This window comes from Haliotis rufescens, unplaced genomic scaffold (genome assembly GCF_023055435.1).
Source record: "Haliotis rufescens isolate VD_foot unplaced genomic scaffold, xgHalRufe1.0.p SCAF_111, whole genome shotgun sequence".
NCBI classification, from domain to species: domain Eukaryota; kingdom Metazoa; phylum Mollusca; class Gastropoda; order Lepetellida; family Haliotidae; genus Haliotis; species Haliotis rufescens.
In genome coordinates this window covers 312,583-339,152 of record NW_025963793.1, presented here as the reverse complement: position 1 = coordinate 339,152, position 26,570 = coordinate 312,583, and the positions used below count along the sequence as shown (strand labels likewise).

General features: G+C 44.3%; 1 protein-coding gene across 1 annotated transcript; it reads left to right on the top strand.

The window, feature by feature from the left end:
- The first annotated feature begins 6,727 nt into the window (after nt 1-6,727).
- On the top strand, nt 6,728-11,375 carry LOC125378148 (proline-rich extensin-like protein EPR1). Its single transcript, XM_048393052.1, has 2 exons — nt 6,728-9,507; nt 11,327-11,375. Exons 1-2 carry the CDS (start codon nt 6,728-6,730, stop codon nt 11,373-11,375), a joined length of 2,829 nt encoding a protein of 942 aa, XP_048249009.1.
- The last annotated feature ends 15,195 nt before the right edge of the window (nt 11,376-26,570 follow it).

The following is a 26,570-nucleotide window of genomic DNA, read 5'->3' as shown; positions in this document are numbered from 1 at the left end:
TTCCAGCAATATCACGACGGGTGACACTAGAAATGGGCTTCGCACATTGTATCCACGTGGGGATTCGAACTCGGGCCTTCGGCATGACGAGCGAACGCGTTAACCACTAGGCGACCCTACCGCCCGTCTGCTGGGATGAGGGTTGGTGGCTGAGTGGCGTAACATACGTAGTCTTGGATTCGAACCCAGATTCGCCTAGATTATGATCTGTGTTTTGTCAGATCATACCTGACCATGCCTAGGGGTTTTATGAATAGCAAAGGGTGCATCACTTCAAGTTACCGTCCGTCACGCTGACATGTTACGGGTACGGGGTTGACACGTACCAGGGACCTGGTATACAGTTCAGGGCGGACTTAAGACACTCTCAACCTGAAAAATGGAATCAGCGCCATAGGTTATTTGGTGGTCAAGTCTATAGTTCGTCAAGATGTATCTTTCAAACATATAATCCATTTAACTGGACAAAGGTCCAACTGGACTGTGGAACCATTAACATGAAGGTGTTCCAGTATAACGACCGCGTACAGCCAGGCCCGGGGGGATGAAGACGTGCATGCAGATGACATATCATGAAATACTAATGCTGCAACTATATAAATGTATCTATACATGTACTTCGGTGCCAAGGTAGTGCTTAAAGCTGCGTGGAATAAGGTCATAGGGAAGGGAGCGTGGGTGGTGTGTGATGGGAGTTACTCACTAACACTTTTTTTGTTTTCGTCAGATATACTATTTTAGAAAAAAGGTTACGGCTACGTCACATTCACTATCATACACACCCCCGCTCTACAAAAGACTCACTACGTTACAGTCGGGCGCCTACCAACAGAGGTCTGAATACGTTGTATTTGACTATATTACAACCTGCATCATCCTGCCTTTATACAAAGGACGGAATAACTTTGATAGCGCACGCACTCACGCACATACACACACCGTACACAAGGGACTCAATGCGTTACAGTTTACTGACAACGTTACAGTCGACCATCTGATACCACACCTCCCTACATTGGACTGACAACGTTACAGTCGACCATCTGATACCACACCTCCCTACATTGGACTGACAACGTTACAGTCGACCATCTGATACCACACCTCCCTACATTGGACTGACAACGTTACAGTCGACCATCTGATACCACACCTCCCTACATTGGACTGACAACGTTACAGTCGACCATCTGATACCACGCCTCCCTACATTGGACTGACAACGTTACAGTCGACCATCTGATACCACGCCTCCCTACATTGGACTGACAACGTTACAGTCGACCATCTGATACCACGCCTCCCTACATTGGACTGACAACGTTACAGTCGACCATCTGATACCACACCTCCCTACATTGGACTGACAACGTTACAGTCGACCATTTGATACCACACCTCCCTACATTGGACTGACAACGTTACAGTCGACCATCTGATACCATGCCTCCCTACATTGGACTGACAACGTTACAGTCGACCATCTGATACCACGCCTCCCTACATTGGACTGACAACGTTACAGTCGACCATCTGATACCACGCCTCCCTACATTGGACTGACAACGTTACAGTCGACCATCTGATACCACGCCTCCCTACATTGGACTGACAATGTTACAGTCGACCATCTGATACCACGCCTCCCAATAAGGACTGAAAACGTTACAGTCGACCATCTGATACCACGCTTATGTACAAGGGACTAACAACGTTACAGTCGACCATCTGATACCACACTTATCTACAAGGGACTTACAACGTTACCGTCAACCATCTGATACCACGCCTCCCTATAACGGACTGAAAACGGTACAGTCGACCATCTGATACCACACTTATCTACAAGGGACTAACAACGTTACAGTCGACCATCTGATACCACACTTATCTACAAGGGACTAACAACGTTACAATCGACCATCTTATACCACACTTATCTACAAGGGACTAACAACGTTACAGTCGACCATCTGATACCACACTTATCTAAAAGGGACTTACAACGTTACAATCGACCATCTGATACCACACTTATCTACAAGGGACTAACAACGTTACAATCGACCATCTTATACCACACTTATCTACAAGGGACTAACAACGTTACAGTCGACCATCTGATACCACACTTATCTACAAGGGACTAACAACGTTACAATCGACCATCTTATACCACACTTATCTACAAGGGACTAACAACGTAACAGTCGACCATCTGATACCACACTTATCTACAAGGCACTAACAACGTTACAGTCGACCATCTGATACCACGCCTCCCCATAACGGACTGAAAACGTTACAGTCGACCATCTGATTCCACACTTATCTACAAGGGACTAGCAACGTTACAGTCGACCATCTGATACCACACTTATCTACAAGGGACTTACAACGTTACCGTCGACCATCTGATACCACACTTATCTACAAGGGACTCACAACGTTACAGTCGACCATCTGATACCACGCTTATCTACAAGGGACTTACAACGTTACAGTCGACCATCTGATATCTCACTTATCTACTATAGCTAGGGACTGACAACGTTACAGCTTACCGTCATACAACCTCGTCCTTTTCAGGGATTGAGGGGGCGTTGGGGCAGCCTAGTGTTTAAGGCGTTCGCTCGTCACGCCGAGGACCCGGGTTCGATTCCCTACATGGGAACAATGTGTGAAGCGGCGTAGAACCATAACACGCGAACGCTCTTACCACTAGACCACCGCCGCCCATCTGAGAAGAGATACTATGTGTGACACAATGTTCCATCCTAAATGTGACTAAAGCCCCTGTATACGTCTATTTAGCTAACAATCTCTTCCTAGGATGGATGACTGAATGAGTATCACTCGCAGTATCACTCAATAGGATCATCGCAACATCACAGCGGGGGACACCAGAAATGGGTTTGACACAATGTACCCATGTGGGGAATCGAACCTGGTTCTTCGGCGTGACGAGTGAACACTTTAACCACTAGGCTACCCCACCGCCCACACCCTAGGATGAAGCAATATGTAGGAGGCTGCTTGATATATGACAAATGACGTGTTCCACACAGCATAGCAGCCGCTAGGGCCACCTAAACCAGGCAGGTGCAATCGACTAGTAATAAAACACACACCCTAACACTCCATATGGTACCGCTAATGGCTCTATGTTTATTGGAAGGATCAATATGTGTTTAAGCTGTGCGTTCATCACGTTAATTACAACCCGTTAAATATGTCCTAAACGTTGCAACTGCAACCTCCTTTTTATAATATCAGGTAGATCCCTTAAATCCTATATACGATATGCTTTAATAAAAACTATATTGTTCACCCTTTTCATGTGCACATTGGGTGGGATACCATTAAGAACGGAGCCTGTTAATATTAAAGTTTATTTTTTTGTGATGTAATAGGCTGTCAGGCTTTGATAAACGGAAACAGCTGATTGTCTTGTGATTGGTTATTAATTAATCAATTTAATAGCGAACGTCCTGCAGTGGACCCGCCAGCCTCCCATGTGAGCTGATTGTTAATACATACATAACCCCTTTACCTGGTAGCAGTCAATAAACAAATACCTTAAAAAGCGTGTATGCATGGTTATAACAATACTTTTCAAATGGCAACAGGTTGTTACTTCCGTGGCTTAATGTGATGTTCCATGAATATAGATTGTGTTCAAGATTTACTCTTTAACGGAGACAGTCTGACGCTCCATTTCCATTTTTTTATTTAGATTTACAAAATAGTGATTTGTATCAAACTGAGACATCGCTCTGTGTAAATTGTTTTTTGGCGCAGCTTTTAGCAATATTCCAGCAATCTCAAGGCTGGGGGCACCAGAAATGGGCTTCACACATTGTACCCATGTAGGGGGAATAGAAGCTGGCGTGACGAGCGAACGTTTTAACTACTATCCTACCCCACCGCGCCTCATTAACTGTTGGATTGATATGCATTAAAAACATTGAGTTAACAGTCACACAAGGTATACGTGTTGAATAACTTGATTCAACCTTGCTAGGACTGGAAATCGGCCCTCTTTTAAAATAACTACTGTTCAATTTTTTCAAATAATTATTTATGCTTCCCTGCTTAATAGAGTTAATATTACTTTTCGGGGGGGGGGGGGGGGGGGGGGGGGTTCAGCTCAGTTTACAGCAGTTAATGGATATATTTTTTGTGTACTACTACAAGGCGCCGTTTTGGGCCCACTCATATTTTTGGTTTTCTCCTAATCGCGCCAGGCGAAGATTCAGAGATCAGATTTCCTCGTCTGTCAGCACATTACTCTTGTTCCTGCCCCCCCCCCCCCCCCCCCCCCCCCCCCCCAAAAAAAAAACAAAAAAACAACAACAACAACAAACAAACAAACAAACAAACAACAACAACAAACAAACAAAACAAAACAAAAAACGTATGCGTCTACGATCTGCAACATTTTCTAGCTCTATTAGGGTATGGTGCTACCAAACCTAAAAACATCATCAGGCTCAATCTGGGATTTGAACCCGCTATTATAGGTTTATATGTCAAGCGAACGCAAATCAACACAGTGAATTGAGGCGCCAAAGACGACAGGGTCTGCCTTGTCTCCACATGCTTACCCTTTTCACGAACGGCTGGTGCCATCACTGATTATTAGAAAATCATAAATATTTATCAGTTTTTTGTTTTGGTTTGTTTTTTGTTTTGTTTTGGGTTTTGTTCTCTTTCTGACCTGGCTATTGTTTGAGGTGACAACACAATGTGGGTACCAATCAGTAAATCATGTACATGTTTGCGTAGGAAATGTGTGTAAGGTTTAAGGATATCAGATTGCAACCAGCCCACGCTGTGATACCTAGCGTACATTACTGATGACTTTATCATCATCATCATCATCATCATCATCATCATCATCATCATCATCATCATCATCATCATCATCGTCGTCGTCGTCATCATCATCATCATCATCATCATCATCTGAAACGCCGTCTTCAGTTAAACAACTTAGTTTTACGTTTGTCCATACCAACCAATCTTGGATAACATTTCTTATTGTCGGACATTGCACAACGCGACAATGACCCTTCTATGATTCCATACATTGCAGAAATTCTGCAACTTGATAAAAACATTGATGGGCTTTCTCGTATTTTTGAATAAGGAACAAATAAAACTGGAAACGCTACACGATTGTAATACATAATATACGACAGCTTTCCCAAGCATCTGTCAATTGGGGATCTTTATAATGTCCCCTTTTCGATCCCCAGGTAGAACGGGAACAGGATCGGATGGTCAGGTTCTGTGAATTGGCTGTTGGAATGATGGCCTGGATCGATGTTCACACGTTCTGTCTATCATTTGCCCGATCGAGATTTGATTCGTTACAGGCCGTCGTGACAATTTGGGATATCGCAGCCTGTGGCATTGATCACTCACTCACTCACTCACTCACTCACTCACTCACTCACTCACTCACTCACTCACTGGGGGCGGTCGGGTAGCCTAATGGTTAAAGCGTTCGCTCGTCACGCTGAAGACCCGGGTTCGATTCACGACATGGGTACAATGTGTGAAGCCCATTTCTGGTGTCCCCCGCTGGATATTGCTGGAATATTGCTAAAAGCGGTGTAAAACCATATTCACTCACTCACTCACTCACTCACTCACTCACTCACTCACTCACTCACTCACTCACTGAACTAGCGCGATATGTTACACGAATGTATGTATTGCATCCCTGACACATACTTCATCCCCGAAGCCACATACTTGCTGGTGTGATACCAGAGTTATCACATGACTAAGCATATCTCCATGACATAAGCCCGTGCATAATGCATGGATATCCTACCCCAGTGACATAAGGATGAAACAACCGGAAAACGGCACCTGTGCAAGTTGTTTACAAACAACGGAACAACATGGACTTCTTTGAGTGCAACATGCGGATTTTTATACAGCCTCCGACATCACTATTGACAAGCCCATCGTAATTATCACCCGTAAATGTTACCAGGTAGAAGAAATATTTTCAACACGATTCGCAGTTAAACATACATGGAGATTCGCTATCTGACAAACATCCTGCTTAAAGGGTGATCTATAAAGAGTTTTCGTTGCGTCATGAAAGAAACTGTTTTGTCAGATATGATTCTATCAGCGGCACATAGGATACTCCATATCATTACTCCAATCGTAATTTACCTTAATCGTCATTCCTTATTACAAACCCATCACAACGAACATGTCAGTCTTCTCTTTGTATTTCATTTTTCCCCAAGGGGACTCTCGGAGCTGCAGCAGCTCCCAACCCAATCACTCTCGAACATCTCCCCCTTCCCCCATCCCTCCCTAACATCATCCCCATCCATCCCCAAACATCATCCCTAATTCACCACCCGCATCCCTCCTCAACATTATTATGCCCATCCCTCCAATATCAAACCCCATCCCCACCCCTCCCCAATATCATCCCCATTCACAATCCCCATCCCTCCCCAACAACAACCCTATCCCCATCCCTCCCCAACATCAACCCCATCCCCATCCCACCCCAACATCATCCCCATCCCCATCCCACCCCAACATCAACCCCCTTTTACTTCCCTCCCAAAAACAATTCTCCATCCCCGCCCCTCCCCAATATCAACCCCCATCCCCATCCTTTCCCAAAACAATCCCCTGTTCCGACACCTCCGCAACACAAAAAAAACATCCCCCATTCACAACCCGCATGTCTCCCAACATCATACCCAATTCACAACCCGCATGCTTCCCAACATCATCCCCCATTCACAACCCGCATGTCTCCCCAACATCATCCCCCATTCACAACTCGCATCGCTCCCCAACATCATCCCCCATTCAAAATCCGCATGTCTCCCCAACATCATCCCCCATTCACAACTCGCATCGCTCCCCAACATCATCCCCCATTCACAACCCGCATGTCTCCCCAACATCATACCCCATTCACAACCCTCATGCCTCCTCAACATCATCCCCCATTCACAACCCGCATGTCTCCCCAGCATCATCCCCCATTCACAACCCGCATGCCTCCCCAACATTATCCCCCATTCACAACCCGCATGCCTCCCCAACATCATCCCCCATTCAAAACCAGCATGCCTCCCCAACATCATCCCCCATTCACAACCCGCATGCCTCCAAACATCATCCCCCATTCACAACCCGCATGTCTCCCCAACATCATCCCCCATTCACAACCCGCATGCCTCCAAACATCATCCCCCATCCCCATCCCTCCCCAACATCATCCCCCATTCACAATCCGAATGCCTCCCTAACATCATCCACCATCCCCATCCCTCCCCAACATCATCCCCCATTCAAAATCCGCATGCCTCCCCAACATCATCCCCCATTCACAACCCGCATGTCTCCCCAACATCATCCCCCATTCACAACCCGCATGCCTCCCCAGCATCATCCCCCATTCAAAATCCGCATGCCTCCCCAACATTATCCCCCATTCACAACCCGCATGCCTCCCCAGCATCATCCCCCATTCAAAATCCGCATGCCTCCCCAACATCATCCCCCATCGGTATCCCTCCCCAACATCATCCCCCATTCACAATCCGCATGCCTCCCCAACATCATCACTCATCCCCATCCCTCCCTAACATCATCCCCCATTCACAACCCGCATGCCTCCCAACATCATCCCCCATTCACAACCCGCATGCCTCCCAACATCATCCCCCATTCACAACCCGCATGTCTCCCCAACATCATCCCCCATTCACAACTCGCATCGCTCCCCAACATCATCCCCCATTCACAACCCGCATGTCTCCCCAACATCATCCCCCATTCACAACCCGCATGCCTCCAAACATCATCCCCCATTCACAACACGCATGCCTCCCAAACATCATCCCCCATTCACAACCGCATGCCTCCCCAACTTCATCCCCCATTCACAACCCGCATGCCTCCCAAACATCATCCCCCATTCACAACTCGCATGCCTCCCAACATCATCCCCCATTCACAACCCGCATCCCTCCCCCACATCATCCCCCATCCCCATCCCTCTCAAACATCATCCCCCATCCACAACCCGCATCCCTCCCCAACATCATCCCCCATTCACAACCCGCATCCCTCCCCCACATCATCCCCCATCCCCATCCCTCTCAAACATCATCCCCCATTCACAACCCGCATGCCTCCCAACATCATCCCCCATTCACAACCTGCATGTCTCCCCAACATCATCCCCCATTCACAACTCGCATCGCTCCCCAACATCATCCCCCATTCACAACCCGCATGTCTCCCCAACATCATCCCCCATTCACAACCCGCATGCCTCCAAACATCATCCCCCATTCACAACACGCATGTCTCCCCAACATCATCCCCCATCCCCATCCCTCTCAAACATCATCCCCCATCCACAACCCGCATGCCTCCCAAACATCATCCCCCATTCACAACTCGCATGCCTCCCAACATCATCCCCCATTCACAACCCGCATCCCTCCCCAACATCATCCCCCATTCACAACCATTATCCCTCTCCAACATCATCCCCCATTCACAACCATCATCCCTCCCAAACATCATCCCCCATTCACAAACTGCATGCCTCCCCAACATCATCCCCCCATCCCCATCCCTCCCCCACATCATCCCCCATTCACAACCCGCATCCCTCCCCAACATCATCCCCCATTCACAACCATCATCCCTCCCTAACATCATCCCCCATTCACAACCTGCATCCCTTCCCAACATCATCCCCCATCCGCATCGCTCCCCAACATCATCCCCCATTCACAACCCGCATCCCTCCCTAACATCATCCCCCATTCACAACCATCATCCCTCCCCAACATCATCCCCCATTCACAACTCGCATGCCTCCCCCACATCATCCCCCATCTCCAACCCTCCCCCACATCATCCCCCATCCCCATCCTTGCCAAACACCATCCCCCATCCCTCCCTAACACCACCCCCCATTCACAATCCGCATGTCTCCCAACATCATCCCCCATTCACAATCCGCATGCCTCCCAACATCATCCCCCATTCACAACCCGCATGCCTCCCCAACATCATCCCCCATTCACAACCCACATGCCTCCTCAACATCATCACCCATTCACAACCCGCATGTCTCCCCAACATCATCCCCCATTCACAACCCGCATGCCTCCCAACATCATCCCCTATCCACAACCCGCATCCCTCCCCAACATCATCCCCCATTCACAAACATCATCCCTCCCCCACATCATCCCCAATCCCCATCCCTGCCAAACACCATTCCCCATCCCTCCCTAACACCGCCCATCCCCCATTCACAATCCGCATGCATCCCAACATCATCCCCCATTCACAATCCGCAGCCCTCCCAACATCATCCCCCATCCCCATCCCTCCCAAACACCATCCCCCATTCACAACCCGCATCCCTCCCAAACATCATCCCCCATTCACAACCCGCATCCCTCCCAAACACCATCCCCAATCCCAGTCACTCCCCAATATTATTCTTCATCCTCACCCTCCATCCTCATCCCTCCTCAACAACACCCCTTATACCCCCACCTCCCTAACATCAATTCCCATCCCCATCGCCATCCCTCATCCCCCCCCCCCCCACCCACCCACCCCCCCACACACACACCCACCCAACCCCACCCCTCCCAGACACAGTGGTGTACGATTAGATCATGTACAATGAGGTGGAATATGTACACCCAATTATGAACGCCACTACCTAGTTCACGCCAGTTCGCAAATAGTAAACACGTGTCAACTCTAATCTCCTGACAGTGGTAATTTGGTTGTATTGTACAACGTCTCTCGGCGAGAGCATGCCTGGCTGGACGGTAAACTTGTTCTCACCACAGTACCAATAACAAATATTTCATCGATTCGCTCAGGCACTAAATATTTATCATATGAGTTATCAGCCGGGCAGGATGTTACAACCCCATCTTTTTCAGTACTACTGGGTTGCTAAAAACACGATATTCTCGTATCATGTAAAACAGTTTCAGCGAAGTTGTACTTTCATGTCAGAAAAATTACCATGTGAAATAGATATTCTGTAATTATTCAATAATTGTAATTCTGAAACGGTTTTATGTGATAATTGTTGTTATCATTATACGACTCATTGAAGGTATTTGTCTACTTTTTATTGGCCCTACAGTATTGGATTAAGTTCTGATTATGAATATTTCATTTGGTGGAAACGTGATATCAGCATATCGGTATTTTTTGACAGTTGTTTCTGAGTTACAAATTTTATGTATGTTTTTATCCAACAGGGAAATGTAAAACTTCAGTCTGCTTGAGCTTAGATATTCGAACGAGAAACATGTTTTAGTAAATATTAGTATGGTTTATTCCAGACCAAAGTATGCAATAAATAGACACGATATATGGAGGATGTATCTCATATAGCGCGGAACCTTGTTCTGAAAGTTATGTTTTACCAGCTGCAAAATATATTATTTCCATGACACCAGAAATGGGCTTCACACATTGTACCCATGTCGGGAATCGAACCCATGTCTTCGGCGAGACGAGCGAACGCTTTAACCTCTAGGCTACCCGACCGCCCCCCCCCCCCCCCCCCCCCCCCCCCATACTTAGAACAAAGTATTCTGTGAACAAAGTATTTTTATATGACCAATGAATGATATCATGACATGTGACTCGACTGCAGTTTAGTTTCTTTGTAGTCTCTAGGCTGGAGAACTCCTCCAGAACTGTTATATATGTGATACAGTGAAATATTGTTTGGTCAGATCCCGTTAATCCGGGAAAATCGCTTTAATCTATCTTTAAGGAACGCGTATTTCATCCAAAAAAAATACTTCGATGATCCGTTTATCCAAAAAGGTGTTTTGATGTTTCCAAAAAGGTGACTTTGATGTTTCGCTGTAATTTCTAGACATGTATCGACATAATTAGAACCTGGTCACTGCAACCTTGAAAGTTATTATACAGCAAACTACGGTTATAGCGAACTCAAAGGGGCCACAAATTCTAGTTCGTTATAACCGTAATTCGTTATAAGCATATGTACAGCAGAGATACAGCAAATGGCAGGGCCTAAAAACCGGTTCGTTATATCCACCAGTTCGTTATAATTGTGTTCGTTATAACCGTAGTTTACTGTATTATAACGTTGTCAGACACATTTTCCTCAGCGTCTTCTGTGTGATTTGAGTTGTCCCTTGTTAACCTATGGCGTGCAGAACAAAATCGTTTCGTGATGTTTCAATTAGCACACTAGTATTAGCACTCAGTCACATAAATCATTTGATCTGTCTGACAGGAATCAGCTGACTGAAGATGACGATGGATATGACAAGTCTGTGTGTTAAAAGAGTGAGTGAGTGAGTGAGTGAGTGAGCACTGAACATTGTTTCGGTTTTATCGGAGTGTGCGCTTGATGTCGGATGAAACCCAAAATGGTTTTAGACGTTAACCACTTTGGTGAACCCCACGAACACGGGCAGGATAATAACAAACAATATGAAATTATATCAATAAAAAACAATTAAATAACAAATGATAATAACAAATCAAAAACCATAATCAGGGTGAATCTCGGATTCGAACCCACGACCATAGGTTTCTGAACAGTGATTTGCGGCGCCTGAGGAGGCTGGGCCGACCATATCCTGTGATGAAGGAGTTGTTGTCACTCCCGAAGCCCATTTCTGTCTTAGGAACCTTTCTTTGAGTACATTGGGGGAGCAAGGGTAGAAAGACAAGTGTGTCAGCTACAAACACATTAAGAGTTGGGTATGACATCATGCTTTTTAGACAGATCCGTCCATCTGTAGATTGTCTGAGCAGTGGAGTATGACATCATACTACTAACAGACAGACCCGTCCATCTGTAGATTGTCTTAGCAGCGGGGTATGACCTCATACTACTAACAGACAGACCCGTCCATTTGTAGATTGTCTTAGCAGTGGAGTATGACATCATACTAGTACCAGACAGACCCGTCCATTTGTAGATTGTCTCAGCATTGGAGTATGACATCATACTTCTAACAGACATACCCGGCCATTTGTAGATTATCTTAGCAGTGGAGTATGACATCATACCACTAACAGACAAACCCGTCCATCTGTAGATTGTCTTAGCAGTGGAGTAAGACATCATACTACTAACAGACAAACCCGTCAATCTGTAGATTGTCTTAGCAGTGGAGTATGACATCATACGACTAAAAGACAAACCCGTCCATCTGTAGATTGTCTTAGCAGTGGAGTAAGCCATCATACTTCTAACAGACAGACCCGTCCATTTGTGGATTGTCTTAGCAGTGGAGTAGGACATCATACTAGTACCAGACAGACCCGTCCATTTGTAGATTGTCTCAGCATTGGAGTATGACATCATACTTCTAACAGACAGACCCGGCCATTTGTAGATTGTCTTAGCAGTGGAGTATGACATCATACTACTAACAGACAAACCCGTCCATTTGTAGATTGTCTTAGCAGTGGAGTAAGACATCATACTACTAACAGACAAACCCGTCCATTTGTAGAATGTCTTAGCAGTGGAGTATGACATCATACTAGTACCAGACAGACCCGTCCATTTGTAGATTGTCTTAGCAGTGGAGTAAGACATCATACTACTAACAGACAGACCCGTCCATTTGTAGATTGTCTTAGCAGTGGAGTATGACATCATACTACTAACAGACAAACCCGTCCATCTGTAGATTGTCTTAGCAGTGGAGTAAGACATCATACTACTAACAGACAGACCCGTCCATTTGTAGATTGTCTTAGCAGTGGAGTATGACATCATACTAGTACCAGACAGACCCGTCCATTTGTAGATTGTCTCAGCATTGGAGTATGACATCATACTTCTAACAGACAGACCCGGCCATTTGTAGATTGTCTTAGCAGTGGAGAATGACATCATACTACTAACAGACAGACCCGTCCATTTGTAGATTGTCTTAGCAGTGGAGTATGACATTATTCTAGTACCAGACAGACCCGTCCATTTGTAGATTGTCTCAGCATTGGAGTATGACATCATACTTCTAACAGACAGACCCGGACATTTGTAGATTGTCTTAGCAGTGGAGTATGACATCATACTACTAACAGACAAACCCGTCCATCTGTAGATTGTCTTAGCAGTGGAGTATGACTTCATACTACTAACAGACAAACCCGTCCATCTGTAGATTGTCCTAAGAGTGGAGTATGACATCATACTACTAACAGACAAACCCGTCCATCTGTAGATTGTCTTAGCAGTGGAGTAAGACATCATACTACTAACAGACAGACCCGTCCATTTGTAGATTGTCTTAGCAGTGGAGTATGACATCATTCTAGTACCAGACAGACCCGTCCATTTGTAGATTGTCTCAGCATTGGAGTATGACATCATACTTCTAACAGACAGACCCGGCCATTTGTAGATTGTCTTAGCAGTGGAGTATGACATCATACTACTAACAGACAAACCCGTCCATCTGTAGATTGTCTTAGCAGTGGAGTAAGACATCATACTACTAACAGACAAACCCGTCCATCTGTAGATTGTCTTAGCAGTGGAGTATGACATCATACTACTAACAGACAAACCCGTCCATCTGTAGATTGTCTTAGCAGTGGAGTAGGACATCATACTAGTACCAGACAGACCCGTCCATTTGTAGATTGTCTCAGCATTGGAGTATGACATCATACTTCTAACAGACAGACCCGGCCATTTGTAGATTGTCTTAGCAGTGGAGTATGACATCATACTAGTACCAGACAGACCCGTCCATTTGTAGATTGTCTCAGCATTGGAGTATGACATCATACTTCTAACAGACATACCCGGCCATTTGTAGATTGTCTTAGCAGTGGAGTATGACATCATACTACTAACAGACAAACCCGTCCATCTGTAGATTGTCTTAGCAGTGGAGTAAGACATCATACTACTAACAGACAAACCCGTCCATCTGTAGATTGTCTTAGCAGTGGAGTATGACATCATACTAGTCACAGACAGATCGGCCTCTCTGTAGGTGATGTCAGCAGTAGCGGATGACGTCATACTAGTGTCAGACAGATCCGCCTCTCTGCAGATGGTGTCAGCAGTAGAGGATGACGCCATACTAGTCACAGACAGACCCGTCAATCTACAGATTCTCTCAGCAGTAGAGCAAGACGTCATACTTGTCACAGACACATCCGTCAATCTGTAGGTTGTCTCAAGAGAAGAGAATGACGTCATACTACTTAATACATACATGTCCATCCGTAGATTGTCTCGGCAGTAGAGCATGGCGTCACACCTGTCACAGACAGACCCACCAATCTGTAAGTTGCCATACAAGTCACATAAATACCTGTCTATCAGACGATTGTCTCAGCAGTGGAGTATAAAGTAATACTACTACTGGCATACCACAGACCCGTCAATCTGCACGTACGCCAGTGGTAATTCAGTAAACATGGGAATGTATGGTTAACTGTTTATTGACATGCCTCGTATCATATCAGTCCAGGAATCTAAATTGCCGGGCAAAAGAAGATATACATATGCAACAAACAACAACAAAAACGGCTATTCGATTATGCTGAATACTCTGCAAAAAAAGAAACGCAAAGTGAATTTTGGTGTATATTTTATATATCACATAAATAACCACACGAGGGTAATCGATTGTTCACAATTGGCACACATCATTGTCATTGGCCCAGGTTCCATATGGCTCACATGGAACAGTAAATTATCAATGTGAAGGTTTTCTTAATATCTAGTATGAACCACCATTAGAGTCCCAAACTGACTGTCATCGTCGTCCCATTGAAGCATTCAGATCCCGAATTGTGGCCTGGGGAATGTTCACCCACTCTGCCTGCAGTGCTTGTGCCAACTGTCGTTGTAGCTGACGTGCTCGCAGTCGTTTATCCAGTGCTTCACATAAATGTTCGATTTGGAGACCTGTAGGGCCATGGCAGGACCTGGATGGTGTGATTCCTGAAAAAGGCTGTTGTCAGTCTTGCCGTGTGAGGTCATGTCTTGTTGAAAATGACTTTCGCTTGTTGCATAATTGGAAGGACGTGTGGCCGAACAATTTCATTCGCGTAACGTTGTGTCGTTAAATTCTCCAGAACTTGCATCAGGACTGTTCCACCAGTGTAGGAGATGGCTGCCGACATCACCACACCACCACCACCACCAAATCTGTCCACTTCCTGCATTAGTTTTGTACAAAACGTTCCCCGCGACGCCTGCCTACCATCCGCACGGCGAAGCATAAAAAGTGACGCGTCACAAAAGCAAACCTGTCTCCATCGCAGTTGTGATACTCTGTCACCTTGACACCTTTGACGTCGCAGCCGACGATGCAAGTCGAACCTCGAACTCGAACGCGAATACCTTCAGCGCGTAAACGGCTTGTCACTGTCTGGGCTGATGTCCTTCGCAATCCTGGTATTGCCGTTGTTGTAGTGGTGGCCGTGGTGGTTCTTCCATGCAAGTAACGTAGCCGTATGTATCTGCCCTTTGCTCTAGTCGTGATACGTGGCTGGTCGGATATCGTAAGGTCATGAATTGTCCCGTGTGTCTGATAACGGTCCCACAGTCCGGTGCTACGTGGAAAAACCTGGCGACGGCTGAAGATGATTCTCCTGTTTACAGTCGGCCGATGGCGCTGTTGCATTGACGTTGCTTCAGTCGTGGCATTTGTTTGCTGTTCACTTGCTGTAAGATTGTGATGGCATGCAAATGTTGCACGTGCATGTCATGCTGGTGTGTTTCGGCGCCAGGCTCTCACGTCTTTTCAGTCTTTTCACCAAAGTTTTGCAGTACCTCATTCTTTTCACACAAATCAATCCCAATCCATGCAGAAATGACCAAATCAGTTTTTGTACTAATTTTGTATGGATTTCTGATAATAGTTAATTGTCATTTAAAATACTGTGCTGTATATAGTTTTACCTTCCACGTATTATTTCAAATTAAGCTCCCGTCTAATTATATAAACTAATTATAATATAAAATATCTTGCTATTTATAGTTTTACCTTTAACGCAATCTTTAAAATCAAGCCCCCGTAATAATAGAATCATATCACCCCATTACAAATGGGACATATTGCCGAAGACGTTGCCGTTTAACATGTTTGTACTGAACACCCTGTACTGTCTATCTGTGTTATCAAGCATAATTAATTTGTGTACAATCAAACTGAATTTGACAAAGGATGATTTCATCATCCTGTGCCCTAATCACCTTGTGATACCGTTAAAATGCCCATTCAATGAGACTCCTCGCTGGCAGTGTATTTGTCGTCGGAGAGTTAATCAGAACCTCAAATTAATCAACCCTTCCTTGTTAATGAAAGACTCCCCAATCAGCCGATGTTATCCTCGTAAAACAGGACTGTCAGCTGTGCAGTTGCATTTGTAGGGAAAATACGACCAACTAGTACGGATTTTATATCCGTTTTCAAACAAACCATAAATGATTATTGATGGTTTACATTGAAGGATTAGATGGAAATGAACACCATTTGCACAATTAAGAATCCGTTCCGAAATTATAAAGAGATACCCATCTACATCTTCCGAATCGGGGCAAATACTCCGAACAATGTCTGCAGTCGCTGAACCAATACTGCTTTCATCGTCAGGTGAAACCATGGCAGCAAAATGTCCCGCAGTGAGAGCGTTTCAAAGGGGGTGCTGTAATATGCCTTTAGTGAGTTCCGGCTGAGTGAGTCGTTGTTAGGAGATCTGTAATGAACCAGAGGAGGACCCCCTAAACCACCGCATCCAGGGTTTCTGTAGCCCCAGCATCCTGGATGCGACTCTCGTCAGTCACAGTTCAGTTGGGTCTAAGACTCGTTTAATCCACCGCCTTTATTATTGAGCTGAACCCCCGTGGCTTGAAGGCACTTAGAGACCCCCATGATGACGGTAATGTTTGTGACAGGTTTTTTGATAATCTAATCAGTCTAACATGACCTTTAATGTGACTGCCATATTGGTAAAGAGCTTCAGTGGGTCAGGTCGTTTTTGCCACGCGTTCGTTGTCATACGGTGCACGCCACTAAAAGTTACGTGTGTCTTGAGATGACTTCAGTGTTGGACGCTGGTTGGTGTGAGGGATTGACCGTGATGGAATCTTAACAATACACACCTAATTTTATATTGTAACATTTTAAAACTTCTACCTCCATCGTTGCTATCAAAATTTTTATTCCAGCTTGTGAGTGAGTGAGTGTGGTTTTACGCCGCTTTTAGGAATATTCCAGCAATATCACGGCGGGGGACACCAGAAATGGGCATCGATGAAGGACATACATCAACCAAGTCAGCGAGCCTGACCACCCGATCCCGTTAGTCGTCTCTTACGACAAGCAAAATCGCCTCTTACGGCATGCATGGATTGCTGAAGACCTATTCTACCCCGGATCTTCACGGGTCTTGTGGCATAGTGTCCCGATCGTGTCCCGATGATCATGATATCAACCAGACTTCGATTATTTACATACTGTTGTCTGTCAACAAACATGTAAACAAACCATAAGAATAATAATAGTATTAATATATTCATAATAATAAGCTGTTAATGAACAGCAGTGAATGGGTACCCGATAGGATGAGATAATAATGTGACTAAAAACTTTCTAGAGCCTGGTTGTATGCTCCCCCGGAATTGAGCTCAGGGTGAGTGAGTGAGTGAGTTGGGTTTAACGCCGCTTTTTACAGTATTCCAGTTTTTCACGGCGTGTCAGCTTAATGAGGGAGGAAATCCCGAAGTGATGCAGTTCTCAGACGTTTACCACTTCGGTGAAACCCACGATTACGGGTATGGTGCTGACAAACCTGGAAACATAATCGGGGCGAACCGGGACTCGAACCCACAGTCATAGGTTTCTGGCGTGCCCAAGGGACGCAACTCTGAATCGCGGCGCCTTTAATGACTGGGCCACCCGTGCCCCGTATTTGAGCTCAGAATGAAAATCGAGAGCACATTCATCCACTGACCGGTGTAGTGCTTTGAGCATGCTTCGGGGTGTGGATTTGGCGCATTAGAAATATGCACATTAAGACTACACACTACAGAATGGCATGCTCTAAGTGGTTGATATTATTACCCCGGTAAATGAATCAACATTCAACATGCAGTTTCGTCTCCATGGGTAGTAAACAACCCAAGTTATGTTGCATTCATGTCATCATCTCGTCCTACCAGGTAAAATATTGAGGAATATTTGTAATGTCAGATGTAAATTCTGTCGACTTGTCGACAGTTGATTGGCCGTTAAGCTTTTATCCCTGCAATATCTGCCTGTTTATGTCATAATGGGGCTGCTTCTCACTGAAATAACCGCCCATGGCCTACTGCAAACATTAGCATTTCTTAACTATCCGTGGAAAATGCTACTTTGTTGCTGTAGATATCTGGACACTATTGTGGAACAGCAGCTAATCTCTCGGGAGATATAAATACGATTTATGATAAGGTTCAGTAAACTATGTGCACTTTAAAGCTGCTGATTTTTTCGCACCTTCTTTCTGCAGTTGATTCTTTATTGACAACGACCTACGGTTGCTGTCCAGAAGGTTGGGTGCACTTCGATTGGTTGGTTGGTTTGTTGTTTAACGCCGCACTCAGCAATAGTGCAGCTATGTGACGGCGGTCTGCAAATAATCGAGTCTGGACCAGACAATCCAGTGATTGATATCATGAGCATCGATCTACGCAATTGAGATACGATGACATGCATCAACCAAGTCAGCGAGCATGTCATCGTATATTTACAGATTTTTAACAGACCGTCGTCATATAGCTGGAATATTGATGGCGTGTTACAACAAACAAACAAACAACACAAACAAAACATACATACATTGCATACATACATACATAAGAAATGCCCGATAGTCACAACATATCACAAAACATTGATTTCCCGGATAAGTATCCTCCACCAGTACCGTTGTTTGTTTTCTTTATCTTCTGGTTCTAAATCCATAAGTTATATAAACTGTAATTCACTAGGAAAAGATTCCAAGAAATTCCAAGACCAACCAATATATGACCCACACTTGTCGAGGAAACGACCATTTCAAATTCTTTCAGGGGATTATAGAAATATGTTCCCAAAAAAAGGAAAGAAAAAGAAAATGCCCTCAAATAATGTGTTATGGGCAAAAACACATGTTTGGCTCCAACTTTAAAAAAGAATAATTGTACGTTTTGAAAAATAAACTGCCAGGCGAAAATAAGTATACCCTTGAAAATTGACCAAATCATTACAAACGTTACTAGGTTGAAACCAGTCGCCGTAACACTATTCAATATACACGAGTATCGCATTAAAACCAGGGTGCCTTTGTCACTGCGATCCACAATTATATAATATTGTATTTTCAAGGAGGGACACGTGTGAATATAGTTTACAAGTTTACAAGGGTGTTTTGTCGCTGAGGTTTTACATGTCCCGTGAAGATGCGGGGTAGAATAGGTCTTCAGCAACCCATGCTTACGGTAAGAGGCGACTGTGCTTGTCGTAAGAGGCGAGTAACGGGATCGGATAGTCAAGCTCGCAGACCTGCTTTAAGACTAACATATTTTACAGAAAAAAAACAGTGCTAAATTATAGTTATTAATTATAATAAAAAGGACCCTTAGACTCCTTCATTCCCAGACGCTAGACTTGCATGGGCTGTATTGGATATATTTGTTTCAGGGTCTGTATGACAAACTAACCTGGTTGATGCCTGTTATCGTATCCGAATTGTTTGGATCGATGCTCATGACATAAATCACTGACTTGCCTGGTCCAGGCTCGATTATTTAAAGACCGCCGTCATTTAGATGGAATATTGCGGAATGCGGCGTTAAACAAACAAATCATAACATAATATTACTAGTATTTTTTCAAGGCCGGGGGTGGGGGGTGGGGGGGGGGGTATACATGAGTATTTCGAGGGTATTTCAGACACTGAGAACAATACTTATATAACATTTTCTGATCAAGGGTTCGCCATTGATACAAATACGCAAGCCTGTTGGTAGTGTAAATATAAATTATCAATGCAAGAAAATGACCAGTCTAGATTATCCGCGCAAACAGATTTATAATTGGCGAAAAGGTCAAAATAGCTGTGACAGTTATATGAATGGACCTCTGAAAATCAGTAATACAGAAGTTCAGACCAAACTGTCAGATCCGCGTTAAAATCGCATAAGTTCCCGGTGCATAGTTAGTCCAATATCTGTGATAAATGGACCAATGCCACCATCTGTGATAGACCAGAAAATGACCTCATCCGATCACATATGCGCGTTCAGTCATGTAGAAAATCAGCGATGCCGTCAATGTGTGCCGCCTCCTTGGCATCTGAAAGGCAAGGCCAATGGTCACAGCCTTGCCAGTTGCCCTCCTGACCAATCCCATGCATGGATGACCAGGTGAGTGCCGAGGTTGGATGGTGATGGTGTATGACACGCCGATACGTGTTATCCGGGTACCGAGTCTTTGGTTGATAATTGTACGTCAGTAATTCTGGCCTACTTAAAAGAACCCTTTCATTTATGCTCAATAAGCTCACGAACGATTATATATTTTAAAGACATACAGTCAAGGTGAAGGTTTCACATGCATCCTTCAAGTTTTGTGTTATTATTGTTTAGAAAATGAAGATATTTTGTTTTGGCGTTAAACATGTCCACGCATCCATTTTCGAGAAAACCAGGCATCACTGATTTTCATTGGTCCATTCATATAATTTACACAGCTATTTTGCCCTTTACGCCAAAAGGAATCTGTTTCGGCAGATAATCAAGACTGGGTAACCTCTTGCATTGACGTTTTATATTTACTGTCAACTTTTGACTTGACTCTAAAACATGAAAAATATCAGTTCCTCTTTCGTACTATTCCAAAGCTCCTTAGCAATCCGTGCAAAGAGATAAATATTGCTTGGGCCAGCAGATGTACCACCACAGCCCTGTCTCAAAGATTAACTATAAGCCTTCATACAATCAGGGAATGACTTTCTTCATAATTACAGAGGGTATTTGAGATAAGTGGTATTAATATCATGTTTATTCTTAAAAACTGAAAGGAGTTGTTTGAACTTTTAATACCAAGTTCAAGTATGTCAAAACATTTGATTTTACAACTTTGTACAACACGAGAAACTTAAGGAAACATATTTGGTCCATGGGGCATTTGTCACTCAACGTTGTGAAGATATAGTTACATCTCTACCTTCAGAGGTTCGGAGGGGCGGTCGGGTAGCCTAGTGGTTAAAGCGTTCGCTCGTCACGCCGAAGACCCGGGTTCGATTCCGACATGGGTACAATGTGTGAAGCCCAGTTCTGGTTTCCCCCGCCGGGACATGCTGGAATATTGCTAAAAGCGGCGTAAAACCATACTCACTCACTCACTCACTCACTCAGAGATTCGGGACAATTTGTCAAAATTGAAATGCCAAATGCCTTTTGAAATTTACTGAGAAAACTTTGAAATGCTGTACTTCCTCATTGATAACATCCACATGAAATTCGGGGGTAAAACAACAAGGTAAGAAGTAGGCATCCCAATTGGCACCAACCGTGTTTCTCTGCTTGTTGATCTGCTTTTATGCCTACGAGCAGAATTTCTTCTCGGATTGGCAAAACAAAACCAAGGAAATTTGGTCAAGAAGTTTAACGGAAACTGCAGTACATCTATAATCTGAAATCCTTCGATAATGATCAAACGGCCAATTTCCTTCTACTGATTTACCCACCTGAACTGGAGACCAGCGAGACGGCCTCGTCTGTTTCATATTTCGATCTATGCATAAAGATTTAGAGTGATAAAAAGATTTGGCAAGAGGGATGACTTCAGTTTTCCTGTTGTCAACTTTCCCTTTTTGTCGAGCAATATTCCAGCAGCTCCAGCCTTTTGTGTTTACTTTTCACAACCATTGAGGTACAACTGACTGACTGACTGAGTATGGTTTTACGCCGCTTTTAGCAATATTCCAGCAATATCACGGCGGGGGACACCAGAAATGGGCTTCACACATTGCACCCATGTCGGGAATCGAACCCGGGTCTTCGGCGTGACGAGCGAAAGCTTTAACCACTAGGCTACCCGACCGCCCCTATTGAGGTACAAAGGAGCGACATACGAATCTTGCTTAAAAGTTGTTTTGACAATATTACAACATGCAATACCTCAGTATATCTTTCAAGGATTTATGGTGGACACGTGGAGAATATTTCCAAATTTGACGCATCAATGACAAACGTGATGTCCGATGACATTCCCGAGTTTTTCAAGTAAACATTTGACTTGCCTTTGCATGTGTTTGTGGTGACGAGGGCCACCTGGACAGCATACGCTCACATTGTATCGTCTCTATTTGATAGTAATTCATTAACACATACTTATGATAGAGACGGAATCGTATGACGGATATTTCTTATGATTTGTTTTTCGATTTTATGCAGTGCGGGTACATTAGTGGTGATAGTTCTGTGGTATAAAAAGATATCATGTTGGAGAAGAGCTTTCACAAAGAGCGGAACTCGTCTCCAGCAGAGTTCCAACATTTAAAGACTCACTCTTCCAAACAGGAAAGTGATAAGAGCACTGGTTTATCCACAATATTTGCAAGACATGAAAGTGGTTAGCAGTTGTTTATGAAGTAGTCAGATGTGTTCCTGTACATTATAAATTGGCTTTTCTTTTCAACACGTTTGGGACTTATAACAACACCTTATGTGGGGGTAAGTCTAAGATCTCATGAAGGCTATTTGATATGTTTTCGTGACGTTTCGTTAAGACACAGTGATATCTAGCCCAAAAACATTCGAGGTTATACAGACATTAGGATGTCTACTGTACCTCAGACAGTCTGCCAGACCCATATAATCGCGTATAATGCCACAGGGATATCTAACACACATACAGACGAGGGTATACAGACATTAGGATGTCTACTGTACCTCAGACAGTCTGCCAGACCCATATAATCGCGTATAATGCCACAGGGATATCTAACACACATACAGACGAGGTTATACAGACATTAGGATGTCTACTGTACCTCAGACAGCCTGGCAGACCCATATGATCGCGTATAGAGTCACAGTGATATCTGACACACATACAGACGAGGTTATACAGACATTAGGATGTCAGGCAGGATGTCAGACAATCTGGCAGACCCATATGGCAGGGTATAAAGATACAGTGATATCTAGCACACACTTTCGAGGTTATACAGACATTAGGATGTCAGGCAGGATGTCAGACAATCTGGCAGACCTATATGGCAGGGTATAAAGATACAGGGATATCTAACACACACACTTTCGAGGTTATACAGACATTAGGATGTCAGGCAGGGTGTCAGACAATCTGGCAGACCTATATGGCAGGGTATACAGACACAGTGATATCTAACACACACACTTTCGAGGTTATACAGACATTAGGATGTCAGGCAGGATGTCAGACCATCTAGCAGACCTATATGGCAGGGTATAAAGATACAGTGATATCTAACACACATACAGTCGAGGTGATACAGACATTAGGATGTCAGGCAGGATGTCAGACCATCTAGCAGACCTATATGGCAGGGTGTAAAGATACAGTGATATCTAGCACACACTTTCGAGGTTATACAGACATTAGAATGTATACAATACCTCAGACAGCCTGGCAGCCCCATATGATCGCGTATAGAGTCACAGGGATATCTGACACACATACAGACGAGGTTTTACAGATATTAGGATGTCAGGTAGGATGTCAGACAATCTGGCAGACCTATATGGCAGGGAATAAAGATACAGTAATATCTAGCACACACACTTTCGAGGTTATACAGACATTAGGATGTCAGGCAGGGTGTCAGACAATCTGGCAGACCTATATGGCAGGGTATACAGACACAGTGATATCTAACACAGACACTTTCGAGGTTATACAGACATTAGGATGTCTGGCAGGATGTCAGACAATCTGGCAGACCTATATGGCAGGGTATAAAGATACAGTGATATCTAACAAACATACAGTCGAGGTTATACGGACATTAGGATGTCAGGCAGAATGTCAGACAATCTGGCAGACCTATATGGCAGGGTATACAGACACAGTGATATCTAGCACACACACTTTCGAGGTTATGCAGACATTAGGATGTCAGGCAGGATGTCAGACCATCTAGCAGACCTATATGGCAGGGTATACAGACACAGTGATATCTAGCACACATACAGACGAGGTTATACAGACATTAGGATGTCAGGCAGGATGTCTGACAATCTGGCAGACCTATGTGGCAGGGTATAAAGATACAGTGATATCTAACACACATACAGACGAGGTTATACAGACATTAGGATGTCAGGCAGGGTGTCAGACAATCTGGCAGACCTATATTGCAGGGTATACAGACACAGTGATATCTAACACAGACACTTTCGAGGTTATACAGACATTAGGATGTCTGGCAGAATGTCAGACAATCTGGCAGACCTATATGGCAGGGTATAAAGATATAGTGATATCTAACAAACATACAGTCGAGGTTATACAGACATTAGGATGTCAGGCAGGGTGTCAGACAATCTGGCAGACCTATATTGCAGGGTATACAGACACAGTGATATCTAACACAGACACTTTCGAGGTTATACAGACATTAGGATGTCTGGCAGAATGTCAGACAATCTGGCAGACCTATATGGCAGGGTATAAAGATATAGTGATATCTAACAAACATACAGACGAGGTTATGCAGACATTAGAATGTATACAATACCTCAGACAGCCTGACAGACCCATATGGTCGCGTATAGAGTCACAGGGATATCTGACACACATACAGACGAGGTTTTACAGATATTAGGATATCAGGCAGGATGTCAGACAATCTGGCAGACCCATATGGCAGGGTATAAAGATACAGTGATATCTAGCACACACTTTCGAGGTTATACAGACATTAGGATGTCAGGCAGGGTGTCAGACAATCTGGCAGACCTATATGGCAGGGTATACAGACACAGTGATATCTAGCACACACACTTTCGAGGTTATGCAGACATTAGGATGTCAGGCAGGATGTCAGACCATCTAGCAGACCTATATGGCAGGGTATACAGACACAGTGATATCTAGCACACATACAGACGAGGTTATACAGACATTAGGATGTCAGGCAGGATGTCTGACAATCTGGCAGACCTATGTGGCAGGGTATAAAGATACAGTGATATCTAACACACATACAGACGAGGTTATACAGACATTAGGATGTCAGGCAGGGTGTCAGACAATCTGGCAGACCTATATTGAAGGGTATACAGACACAGTGATATCTAACACAGACACTTTCGAGGTTATACAGACATTAGGATGTCTGGCAGAATGTCAGACAATCTGGCAGACCTATATGGCAGGGTATAAAGATATAGTGATATCTAACAAACATACAGTCGAGGTTATACAGACATTAGGATGTCAGGCAGGGTGTCAGACAATCTGGCAGACCTATATTGCAGGGTATACAGACACAGTGATATCTAACACAGACACTTTCGAGGTTATACAGACATTAGGATGTCTGGCAGAATGTCAGACAATCTGGCAGACCTATATGGCAGGGTATAAAGATATAGTGATATCTAACAAACATACAGACGAGGTTATGCAGACATTAGAATGTATACAATACCTCAGACAGCCTGACAGACCCATATGGTCGCGTATAGAGTCACAGGGATATCTGACACACATACAGACGAGGTTTTACAGATATTAGGATATCAGGCAGGATGTCAGACAATCTGGCAGACCCATATGGCAGGGTATAAAGATACAGTGATATCTAGCACACACTTTCGAGGTTATACAGACATTAGGATGTCAGGCAGGGTGTCAGACAATCTGACAGACCTATATGGCAGGGTATACAGACACAGTGATATCTAACACACACATACAGACGAGGTTATACAGACATTAGGATGTCAGGCAGGATGTCAGACCATCTAGCAGACCTATATGGCAGGGTATAAAGATACAGTGATATCTAACACACACTTTCGAGGTTATACAGACATTAGGATGTCAGGCAGGGTGTCAGACCATCTAGCAGACCTATATGGCAGGGTATACAGACACAGTGATATCTAGCACACACACTTTCGAGGTTATACAGAAATTAGGATGTCAGGCAGGATGTCAGACAATCTGGCAGACCTATATGGCAGGGTATACAGATACAGTGATATCTAGCACACACTTTCGAGGTTATGCAGACATTAGGATGTATACAATACCTCAGACAGCCTGACAGACCCATATGATCGCGTATAGAGTCACAGGGATATCTGACACACATACAGACGAGGTTTTACAGATATTAGGATGTCAGGTAGGATGTCAGACAATCTGGCAGACCTATATGGCAGGGAATAAAGACACAGTGAAATCTAGCACACACACTTTCGAGGTTATACAGACATTAGGATGTCAGGCAGGATGTCAGACAATCTG